This window comes from Saccostrea cucullata, unplaced genomic scaffold (assembly GCF_032062105.1).
Source record: "Saccostrea cucullata isolate Sc308-1 unplaced genomic scaffold, CSIRO_AGI_Scuc_v1 ctg1989, whole genome shotgun sequence".
Taxonomy (NCBI): Eukaryota; Metazoa; Mollusca; class Bivalvia; order Ostreida; family Ostreidae; genus Saccostrea; species Saccostrea cuccullata.
This window is the reverse complement of record NW_026937141.1, coordinates 12,501-25,092: the sequence shown is the minus strand read 5'-3', so window position 1 is coordinate 25,092 and position 12,592 is coordinate 12,501. Positions and strand designations below refer to the sequence as shown.

At 31.7% G+C, this 12,592-nt stretch overlaps 1 protein-coding gene across 3 annotated transcripts in view; it reads right to left on the bottom strand.

The window, feature by feature from the left end:
• LOC134247443 (tubby-related protein 4-like) overlaps nucleotides 1–10,685 on the bottom strand; it is a 52,127-nt gene extending 41,442 nt beyond the window's left edge. The window contains exons 1-3 of one of the 3 annotated variants that reach the window (XM_062729809.1): nucleotides 10,618–10,685; nucleotides 9,804–10,130; nucleotides 590–908 (exon numbers count right to left, since the gene is read on the bottom strand). In XM_062729809.1, the coding sequence (XP_062585793.1) occupies nucleotides 590–847 (258 nt within the window). In that variant the 5' untranslated portion in view covers nucleotides 848–908; nucleotides 9,804–10,130; nucleotides 10,618–10,685. Of the gene's footprint in view, nucleotides 1–589; nucleotides 909–4,303; nucleotides 4,451–9,626; nucleotides 9,646–9,803; nucleotides 10,131–10,617 lie in introns of those variants that run through there. The other 2 variants (XM_062729811.1, XM_062729810.1) reach the window with 2 other exon arrangements.
• Between the last annotated feature and the right edge of the window lie 1,907 nt (nucleotides 10,686–12,592).

The window sequence follows — 12,592 nt, the reverse complement described above, 5'->3', positions numbered from 1 at the left end:
ATGTAAATGTTTTATGGAATATCATGTATATCCACATTATAAAGAATAATTACTTGTGAAATGCCCATGTCATAACTAGAGTTTTTTTTGCATGACCAATTTGCATGAACACAGTACATTGAAGGTGTTATTAAAAATTATCATGCCAAGCCAATTAATTGATCATCGTCATGAAACCAAAAATTCTAACAATTATTCCTTATATTTACATGCTCTTGATTCCACATATTCACACGCAAGCCCCACTTCTGTCTCAATTTGTCCCACCCCCAAATGATTTTTTTAACAGTGCCTATCGATGAACCAGTAGATTTATGTCTTAAAAAAAAGTATTTTTACAATCTGTAATTTTATCTCTCACACAGACATTGGATATGTAAATATTGTTTGACCACCACTGCTAATCTGCTACACAGTGAAAAACACATGATAAAATAATCCATATACACTTATGTATTATATTTTTACGTACTTAGCACAAATTTAGTACTCTTGAGGCTTTGGAAAATTAACTCAGAAATACGAGTAGCCAAATTTACAAGGAGCACCTTTAGATGAAAACCATGCATCTTCAGCTATATCAACTCACCTCACTTTTGTGTCCTCTCAAGTTAAAATTACTGCGGGGTGGTGGATCGTACTTCTTGCAGTGACTGGTGGTGAAGGTGACACCCACGACCCCCTTGGCATTCCCGCTGGCCAGCCAGCCCTCCATATAATACTGGTTCCGGTTCAGTTTCCAGCCACCATTGTTGTCTGGTACATCTGGTACTTTTCCCATCCATGACAAGGAGTGAATCGTACATTCCGTTCGTGTTGAATTGTTCTGCTCAAAATGCACATGCATTTTACTTGTTCAGTTCCTGTGATGATTCAATGTCAGCATTTTATTTTCAGGTCTTCTGACACTATAAAATTAAAAGAATTTTTTTAAACAATTTTTTATATTTATAACTTTCTATATTTATTTACAATAAATATACAATGATAAAATAACGACTGACTCTACAAACTTTTTATATGCAATTTTTAAAATGACAGTTCATTTGTTAAAACAATTTTTATAATTATTTAATATAAAAAAAAATAAGCTCAGACAAATGTCAAAAGGTTGCCTTATCAACTAATTTCAATTTTATTTAGTTTTATTTTGTATACTTGGAAGTTTGATCTTTGAAAATGAACTCATGGTAAAATGTGGTCCAGAAGACTTGTGCTTCATTATATCCATACATAATTAATTGACAAACTGATTATATGAATCCACAATTGCAATACATGTGTATATATATGCTTTCCTTCAAGTACTACAAAATATATTCTTGGAGAAATTAAATACTGTGAAATCACTAATTTTCGTGGGGATTTAATTTTCGTGGTTTTCAAGGCATGAAGAGACCCATGAATTCATATCCACCACAAAATGCAATTTTCACATATATTTCTACTGAACAATTCTTCAACCATGAAATAAGATCCCCATGAACCGATATATGGTTCATAGGGATTTTCCCCAAAGCATGAAAATTTGACCCCTCAAAAATATGCGATTTTACAGTACAAAATATTATTCTGGTGATCTCGTTTTCTGTTGAATTGAATTAATTTCAAAGTTAAATACAGTCCTTTAACTATAACTTCATATGATAGATAAAGTTTTTGATTTTCAAAGACTATGATGAAACACTTAATATTATCACTACAGATGCACTGAAATGACTCAAGGTTTTTACAACAATCAATAGCAACTTTAGAATTCGTAGGAGTAAAATTCTCCACATCAAACTGAATACATATATTCCTTATTATAGCAAACCCTTTTACACAGAAAAAAAGTAATTTCACTTCAATCCCATTCTTTTAATTGCCAATCCAAATAGGAACCCTTAGAAATTGAACAAAACAGATCTATTCCATATTGTTCATTTTCCATCTCCTCAACCAAACAAAGAGGCATCTTGTACTTGTTAGGTTTTAATCCATGCTTTTACATTTGCTAGCAATTAATATTGGTGACCAATACACCAAGCATTCTGAGAGCCCTCGAACAGTATGAACTTGTATCATTTAGGAGTCAATAGTGAACCTGTGCAGGGCAAATTGGATCAGATATTGGTTGAAGACACTGAAGTGGCAACCAATCCGGATGAATAAAGATTTCAAAGTATATCAACTAGACTTAGTATACATATTACTATGTAATAATTATAGCATAGCTTCCTAAGAATTAAACCGTATAGCGGGTTATTTTAGCGGAGTGCTAATTTTGGCTTATTTTGGCATTTTGATTGTAGCCCGCTCAAATTTTAATCGCTATAATATTCAGTTCTTTTCTTTGTGTTCATCTGCAAAAAGCTGAAACCCTGTATCTGCTAAAATGAATTGCGCGAAATTATTGACATACCTTTGAGCAGGCAAAACACCAAATTTTACACCCACTATTAAGAAAACCCGCTATACGGTATTGCAGAAACATTAAAATTTCAAAGAATAAAAATTGTATTCTAAATTAACTTGAAGTACAATATGTTATATGCACACTTTTCTTTTTTTTTTTTTACAAAATACAAGCATGCCAAATGCGAAGTTTAATTACAGTCAAACCTTGTTATTTTGAACATGACGAGGCCAATTCAGAAAAAGTTTCCAGATATCTGAAGTTTGAGATTAAAATACATACTGAAAAAGTGATTGAGACTTCTGATCACTAATTACTGCGACATACCCATGATAATTGACTAAAATGAGATATCAGCATTTGAGATAATGAAATTCAAATTGTCATAAAAACAACCAGGATTTGAACACATCTCATTAATGCATGCACATCTATAAATTTACTTCCCCCAAAATGTAATATCATTTGTCTTTTACATGTATGAAATCACAATAATAGTTTGAACCATATTGAATTCAGATAAAAGCAACTTAGTTGCAGCTTAGTATCCCAATTATGCCTGCAATATAAATGGAAAATATCCATAAAAAGGCTTAATTTTAAAGTAAGGATAAAGAGTTTAATTATTACTTCAATGATAGTTTCACTTTTAGAGTTCCTGACAAACAACTAGGAGATTTACTTTTGACTGGACAAATTTTAAGGGTTATTGACACCACACTGATGAACCTATAGGCCTTGAACATGTTATAAGCAAACAAATTTAAAATATTATAGGCCTAACTATAATAACTGTACAGCCAAATTTTGAATGACTAAAAGCAATCAAGAAAGTTAATAGAGAATTAACAATATCAGAGAGCTGTTGAGTTTAGAAAATTTATGCAGCTAATTTGATTAATTTTTCACTGACCACTTCAGTGATTCCTATAATAGTGAAAACCTGTACCAATATCTAGAACAATTCTGCATGTCTACCTTAGTCTACCCACATTTGCAAATTAATGGTCGTAACAAGGGAACCATGCATGCACCATTTATAGTCGTACAGTAAAACCCGGTTATAGTGATGTCACTGGGAGCTGTGAAATTTCTTCGCTATATCCTCAATTCGTTATATCCATATAAGAAATTATTTAAATTCATAAAGCTGTGGATCCAAAATTACTTCGCTAATATCTGTGAATTCGCAATATCCGTGTTCGTACTAAACAAGTTTTGCTGTGATATTTCTGTTAAAGGGAGAGTTTGATCACTCTTTTAATCTCTTAGATCTACTGCAGGGTAGAGATGTTGGTGGTATCAAATTTGAAGTATTGAATTTTCATCATTCTTTTTTCTTGATCCTTAAATTTCTTAATACGCTCTTAAATTCAATATTGACCATTTGTAATCACTTTAAAATCCAACTCTTAGAGAGAGAAAATCTTATTTTGTACAAACATGTACATAAATATCACTTACTGTCTGCACCAAGGAGGAAAAATTATCTTTAAAAAACACATCCCACACCATTTTCATCAAAATGTATATTAAGATTGAATTAAAAGATCACAACCCTTTCATATCTGACTCAGTTACAAGGTTCAGAAGCAATCATTATAAAACGTAATAGACCTTATCCTTCGATATTTTGCACAAAATACCATTGCACAATATCTCAAATAAATCTCTCATTAAATCAGCCCTTATGGAAATTGATGTGGGTTTCCTCTTGAAAATATCAAGAGGAATTGATCAAGGATCACAAAGAAAAATTCAAATTGCTGCACGTTGCCATGAGAAACTATCAGTCTTCCAACATTTGCCCAATCCAGTCAATATTGCTCCCAAATCATTTTCACCATTTCATTCCCAAGCTCAAAACAGATTCTGAAATCATCAAAATCCATTAAAAAAATTTACCCGCTTCCTGCGACTGAAATCTTTCTCTTCATTTCTGCTTCATTTCCAAAGATTGTTGAATTCTCTAACACTTTTGAATCAATAGACTTTCTCAGATACTCCACAGAAGCAATTACAATTAGTAACTGATCAGCAAAATCAATTAATTGATGGATGGGATCTAGGTTTTTAATCAGCAAATATGACTCCTGCAGTATCCAGGCTTCTGTACACTGAGCTAACCCAAGAACAATTAAATTTACATTATTCATTAATGACACTGGTAATGATTCTCTTAAATGTTTGTGTGTTCATGTAACATTATTGGTGACAAAATAAACAAGGCTAAAGTGTATACTCCTAACAGTTACAGTCACCCCCTGGTGGGGCAAATGAAATACTAGATGTTATCTTTATAAAAATAAAACAACCTACTATAAACACAGTACCAATCATTGCCATTTCTGTTGGTAATAAAATTTATTTATTGTTTACAGGTGAGAGATAATGCATCATTAATAATTACGAATGTGTGACCTTGACCTTTGACCATTCAGGTTTTCTTTTTCTCAATGGAAGTTATGATGATTTCATTTAAATTTCAATGGTGGGTGTTTGGTTTTCTTATTTCACATGTGCAATTCCCATCGACAAGACCCTCCCTTGTGCACAATAACTTTTGAATCTTTGACCTTGACTTTCACCTACCTTTAAAAAGCTTTAACCTTGCATGACTATACTTACCCGGTATTTAGCAACTGGAGCTAGGACTTTCATATCTCACAGACGTATTTCCTGCAAGTACTGGTAACAAACTTTCTCTTTGCAATTACTAACATTTTTTATCTCAAGAGATCTTGGAGTTTGACTAATGCATTTGAGAAACTGCAACTTTTTGCCGAGTGGCTATGAGGGGGCATCGTCATTAGTGATTCATAAAGGCATCTTTTTTTTTTAAGCAAAATGATTTCAGACAGTTTTTTTGAGATTATACATTTACACTATTAATTTGAAACTTAAATCTGAAATTCAAGATGTATATAGTGTTTCAGCTATATATAAATATTAAATATATTGACACTAAAAAAAACAAGTCCAAGTGCAAAGACCTTTTATACCGTAAAAGAAATGAATTTTCTATAATAAAAAACAAACTTATCTTCCACAAATCAACCATGAAATTATTTTTCTGTTCTGCCTTCTAAGACTGACAAGCATGAAATAGAAAACTGGTAGAAAAAAAAAATCAAGCTTAATATTGCCTTGTCACATGAAGAAAATAAACTACAGTTTCATGAATTTAGTGCATATACGTATACCCCCTCCCCCAAATCATTTTGGTCACGAACTTTGCAATGGATTCATTCACATCCTTCTATTAACATATCAACATGATCAAGTTGAGTGAGTGTTGGCACAGTCATATTTATTCACATAAAAAAAATAAAACCTTTTCTCAAGATACTAGCTTACATGACTGCCCAGCTTCAGAGGTACTATAATTTCGATTTCCCGGCACGCTAAGCCTTGCATGTCTCATCCATAACTGTAAGAAAATTAATTCCCCTCTTACTTTTAACGATGACTATTCTTTAATAATTCATAAAATATTGATGAAATATGTCAGTTACCGCAGTAAGTATGAATCTTAAAGAGAATTCTAAATGGGAATACGAATTATTTCAGAAGATTAAACAAAGGGTTTTATCATAAATCCCAGCTGGGAAAAGAAAAAAATACATATTTCTTCCATTACGTACAGCTTCCTTTACTCATGATGGGGATTAAATAAAGGAAAAATAACTGATGCAGGAATTGGCAAGAAAATACCTCTCCATATTAAGTATTATTCTGTTTAAAGATGGAAATATTCTTTTTTTCTAATTCTAATATAAATTACAGCTAAGGATATCCTATTAAGTTGCAGTAATAATTAATGGCCACTACTTTATAAAACTTAGTATTTTTACCCTAGTTCTACTTATCTAATTTTCTGTGGCCAAACTTGATTACAAATATTATGAAAATGTTTATGTTTAGCACTATGATGTTAAAAGATTTTACACTTTGAACAATCTGAAATATTTAAAGCAGGATTGGCCAGGGCTAAATCACAAAGGAAGTATTAGGAAATTATAACTAATTTCATCTTTACAGAAAATTAAATTCTCGTCGAAGAGAAACACATGACAGAAAGACAAGATACATGGAAGGACAAAAGCAATCTATTTGTCGCTGTTCTGTTTCACACAGTATAAAGCAAACCAATAAAAATCCAAAGTTGACAAGTCCAGGACATAGACACTGATAAATATCACATCTATGAGACTATGACTGAATGGATGATACCCATTTATATCAATTCTGTTTGATGATGCTATACATTTTGAAACTTGCTTCATTGAAATAAGTAGAAATATCAAATGATATGAGAAAAACAAAAAATTCTCTGTTTTACTTTATCTTTTGGAATTCATGCAAATATAAAATAATATGAATATTTGAAATTTAAATATGTAATACATAATAGTAAATGCCATTTTGATGCATAATTTTATCTAACTATACAGAATGCATTTTTGAAAATAAAATATTTATTATTCATTTTAATAAAAACAAGAATATTATAATCCATGGACAGTATCATGATAACATATTGTGGCAAAGATACAGAAGAATGTCTGATATTTCAGCCCTGATTACACAGGAATATAGGCTACAAAGTCAAGAAGTGATGGCAAGGGCAATGATGTGAGGTAGAAGGGCAATACTACCAATGACCCAAAGGCAAGGAGTCAAGGCAACAAGGACAAAGAGTAAGGGCAATTATAATGAAAAGAAGTGAAATGGATAATGCCAAAGCAATGTAAAGAAACAATGGCAATAATATGAAGAATCAAGGGCAATAAAATGAGGGAACAATGGGAACAATATAAAGGAGCATTATAAGTGCAGTAATGTAGAGTAGCATAAAGGACAACAATGTAAAAGAGCATTTAGGGCAAAAATGTAAAGGAGCATTGAGAGCAACAATATAAAGGAGCATTAAGGGTAACAGTGTAAAGCATCAAGGGCAAAAATGGAAAGGCGCTCTAAGGGCATCTATGTAAAGGAGAATTAAGGACAGGGATGCAAAGAAGCATGAGAAGCATTTAGGGCAACAACGTCAGGGAGGAAGAGCAAATTAAATGTAAAGTAGCATTAAGGGCAACAATGAGAAGGAGCATGATCAACTTGAAGGACAACAATGTAAATGAGCAAGGGCAACAATGTAAAGAATGAAGGGCAAAATTTTAAGTTGTATAAAGGGCAACAATGTAAACTTTAAGGAGCATTTAGGGCAACAACATAAGGGGGCAAGGGCAACAATGTAACAGAGGAATTAAGGGCAACAATATTAAAGACCACTAAGGGCACAATGTAAAAGAGGAAGGGCAACAATGTACAGGATCATTAAGGGCAAAAATTTAAAGGAGCATTATGGGCAACAATGTACAGGAGCACTGTCTGAAGAAATAATGTAAAGGAGAAAGGGCAAATTTTAAAATGTAAAGGAACATTAAGGGCAACAATGTTGAGCAACGGCAAAAATTTCATTGTCAGAGTAAGTGCAGGAAAGACTAGGTGACAAGACACCTCTGTCATTATAAAAAAAATTTTCAAAGCCTTAATTTTTTAAAACTACACTTTACTTAAAATAGATTAATTCTAATTATCGTATAAGTGGAAATTTTAGCAAGATCAGAAACCTTTAGAAATTTGTTCTTAAAAATTGGTAATTTATTTTTGGCAAGGTGTAATTTTAGCAATTCTAAAATGCTCACAATATATATAAAGAAGCTTTTACAAATTAAATGCAATTAATTTTTAGCTATATTCAGTTTAAGCAATCTCAGCACCCATGCTAATAATGCCAAACTTTAATCCTCAGTAAAAATTCTGCATATACAGTATTTTGAACTGTAACTTCATTCATGTATATTTAAAAAAAATCCAATTCATCATTTAATAGTACACTGTAATACTTTCCATGATGGAAACACGTCAAGTAATATCTACGTGTACAGATTGTAAAGATTTAAAGACTCAATTTTTTCAACATTTGTCTTGCTAATCCACATGATGCACTGACAAAGAAAACATGTAGAATTTGCTTTTATAGCTTGCTATAAGGTACTTTTCTTCTCTGATGGCCTGATAATGGACAATTAATTGCTAAATAAAGAGAACTGAAGTGTGCACAAAGAGAGAAAATCAATCTATAAACAAACAAGGCCAAAGACCAAAAGCCTCTACAGTGCTTCTACCATAAGATACAGTGCAGATTGGTACACAATGATAAAATCGAAATTATTTTTTCTGTTATAATTATGTCACATCTAAGAAACAATCATTCTCTATTATTATATCAATTGTTTCCCTTATTTGAAATAATTTCCATTCAATTTTTTTTTATAGTTATGAACAAATCTGATTATATGTGCTAAAACAATTCAAACATAAATATGTTAGCATGTTTCTCTTTAGTTACAATGCTTGCATCCAACATGTAAAAATTATTTAAATAAATTTTTAAAGCTTATATAAAAATAGCACTTAATTACCATAGTGAATTCTAGCCTTTAATTTTCAAGAAAAAATGTAAAATGCTGCCGATTTATTAACTTATCACTGTCAATTATCAAATGATAAAAATAATAAATTTTTCATTTCAAATTAAAATTTCCATTTCTAGACCATGCATGTTCAGTGGATCTGCTAATTAATCTTACTGATATTATTTGGCTAGTGATGAAAATTTATATTTGGAAAGAATAAATTAACAAAATTTATTGTTGTAATCATTTGGAATTGAGCTATGACAATAAAATATCATTAGACAGTTGTTAATAAAAATTACTTTTTAAAATTCCCCAATACATGACTTTGTAATGAGAACAAAACCAATTTATAAATAAGCATCGATGATCCCCCTATCCCCTTGTTGAATTTGTTAACATTATATTACCATTAGCAAAGGTGCAATATCAAAAAATTTTTAATGAAATATGAGTTGGGCCAGACATGCCATGATTTCTATGGAGAAATCCTTGTGCTTATACATACATCAATTACTGTAGTTGATGCATTAATATTAAAATACTATAATACCAGTTAAGAGACCTATTAATATTTAACCTGTAAATTATTCTAACCATAAAAAAACCTCCCAGTATAATGCAACAAGTTTCATTGATTTAACAAGTTGGCAGTCTGCATTGCTAATACAAGTACATAGTGACTACAAGCACGGCAAGCGCATATATTTGATATTCATTGAAATAAAATCAGAATAATTCCATACTTAGCTGAAAAGCTTCATAATGACTCAGTGATTCAACAAACTGCAATGTCCATTATTACCCGGATTAAGAATTTACACCTGACATGGTAATTGAGCAGTTTGGCATAAATTACTAATTACCCCTCATTATTACTTAAAGAATCCAAAACAGAACAAGACAGTGAAAATAAAACTTACGGAACAAGTGTGAAAAATCCTAATGACTCCAGGAGCAAAAAAAAATTTGCAGGCTTATTCCCAATCCGAAAAAGAGAAGTAATATGGAAGCATCACTTGTGGACAGAATTTGATCTGATGGAGTGTTGTTATCTGAAGCTGCACGTGGCTGGCAGATCGAGAGGTTGTAACAATGTGATCGTCAGTGTGTATATAACGTCCATGTGATTCTGTAGCCAATACAGTCTAGGATTCCGACTACTGCTATCTGCCTGGTCACCAACCAGCAAAAATCAATAGGTCCTCTCTGACTCATAAACATTGCCAATGTTGCTTAAACTAGGCGAGCTGAAATGACATCGTTAGAGAATTCTTGAGGTCCAAGGAAAAAAGACGTAAAAAAAATTTTCCTTTTAAGATGAAGCCCAGAGAAAATAAAATATTTGCTTGGATAAATTTAAAGAGAAAGGAAAATTGATCAATTAAAGTTATGGCTCAGATATTATTTTTCTCTTTGATAAGGTATAATCAATTTGGAAAACAAAAACATATTTTTATCATTTTGCCATTATCAAGTTCTGTCTTTATTTCCAAGGCTTTTTATTGCCTCTATAATTCTGAAAAATCAACCAAAAAAAATGTTCACATTTGTTCATCTCTAATCTGAACCATATTTCACTTCAAAAAAGTATAAGAAATTCCAACTGTTTTGAAGGCTGTTTCCATGCAATAAGTCAAAAGCGAATATGGATTTTTTTCTTCCACTTTCATTCAGAATATGTTATACCAAGCAATTTATTATTGACCAATTGATATTCCATCTCCGTATACTTACCAATCCAAGGCAAATTTTTTAATTATCCAGGATTCCGATACATTCTTCCTCTTTTATTGCTGAAACCTAAAAAGAAATTCAAAAGATTAGGAAAAAGATTTCAAAGCTTGATACACCAGGAAAATGTTTGAATTTATTTCATTTTATTCTACAGGCTCTAATAATAGCTTAGGAAGAAAAAGCAGGCTTTGCAACATGAAAAAAAAAATATTTCATTAAAATGATAAAATAGAGGAAGGAAAAGAGAAGTATTTGTAACATTAGGAAACACATAATTAAAAAAAAAATTGTTAATTAAGCTATCATGTGAAGTACTTGTCTGAAGGTAAAAACAAAAGCAGATATTAATCCTAGCTATTTCTTCGTTTTTCTTAATTTATATTAACTAGTGTCTACAACTTTATCTGTGAAGTTTTACTTAAGCCCCAAGTGGTCTACTCTAACCATAAGGGCAGCCACACGGATTTGTATCCACATGACTTTAACATAAGGACTTTTTGCACATCAAGACAATTCTTTGGGACTTAGTTAATTAGTGCCATACTACTATATTCTTGTTTACATTAAATTTCTATTTATTTTCGCAAAAATCCTTGATCCCCTATCATGCCTATTATGGCCATATCATATTATCAAGTGTTTAACCACAAATTTGGACCACTGAGAATTGCTTTGTTGTACATGTTCTTACAATTTTAAAGATCTTCCAAGAATATTTCAATTTCTGTATAACACTTTTATCCCCTACTGTGGCTCCATCTTATCCCTTGATTAATGAGCATTGTAAAATATGAATGTTTATATATGGAAATTCCTTCCTTGTTGCACAGATTTCAGAATAAGGCAGAGTTCTTGAAATCTTTTTTCCACTGTCAGTCATTTGGACTGACTGCCACAGGAAGTTTGTCGGTCCAGACAGATTTCTATCAGTCCAACAAAATAATAAAACATAATTTTAAGAAGATTAAAAGTGTTTTTGAATTTTATTATCATTACATTTGGCACCTTCCGTCAATACACACTGCATACTTCATGCGAATTTGATCATCGTGTAACAAATTTCGTTGAATTCCCATGGCAGGTCGATTTTCTTCATAGGTTTTTAATCTTAGTTTGATTTTTCTCACCTGGCTATACCTTATTGGCGTCAAAAACTTGTTTAAACAATTAATCAATCATAGTTTGGTACTTGCGTTCATCGAAGAAGCCATTACGAGATATACTGAAAAACATTTAACAGATTATGATCGGTCGGTTGTAGGGAATTCGTACGAAAATTAGTCGGATTTTCGTAAGTTGCTTTCTCAACATCTACCGGTCATTTGGACTGACACAGAACGTAAAGTTATCGGTCCTTGGTTGTTTTTATCGGTCTTGCCGACAGGACCGAAAGATTTCAAGAACTCTGATAAGGTGGCCTATATAGCTAAGCCAGCTCACAAATATTGGAGCAATATACCTGACTGTTGACTGACTTTCACCGGATTCTTTGCAATTCTCTGTCCACTTCATGGTTATTCCCTCCCTTTAATTTCGATGTCATGATAAATAGGAATTGGCATGGGGCATCTTGGTTCGGCAAAATATTACATCAACATGTCGCAAACTAAAAAATTACCTAAAACAGAATTCATTGTCATTCATTCATGCACATGATGCAGTAAGAATTATAATATTATAGACTTCAAATCTCTTTGCACAAAACCACTTTAATAATTATCATGTTTATATAGTGGTATACCAGAAAAAGGCATATGTGTGGAGTTATTTCCCATCAATTGGTCACCATCTTGGATGTCAACAAGTCCTAATTCCTTCATTATTCAATCAATTTAATAAAACTAAATTAACATTGGCAATTGGATTAAAATGACACATACTAAAAAATTTCTTTTTACAGAAATCCTTTAATTCAAAATTTTAGTCAATAAAATTTTTGGTCCTTATATTTGCGTTATACAAAGAATTGGTTGCT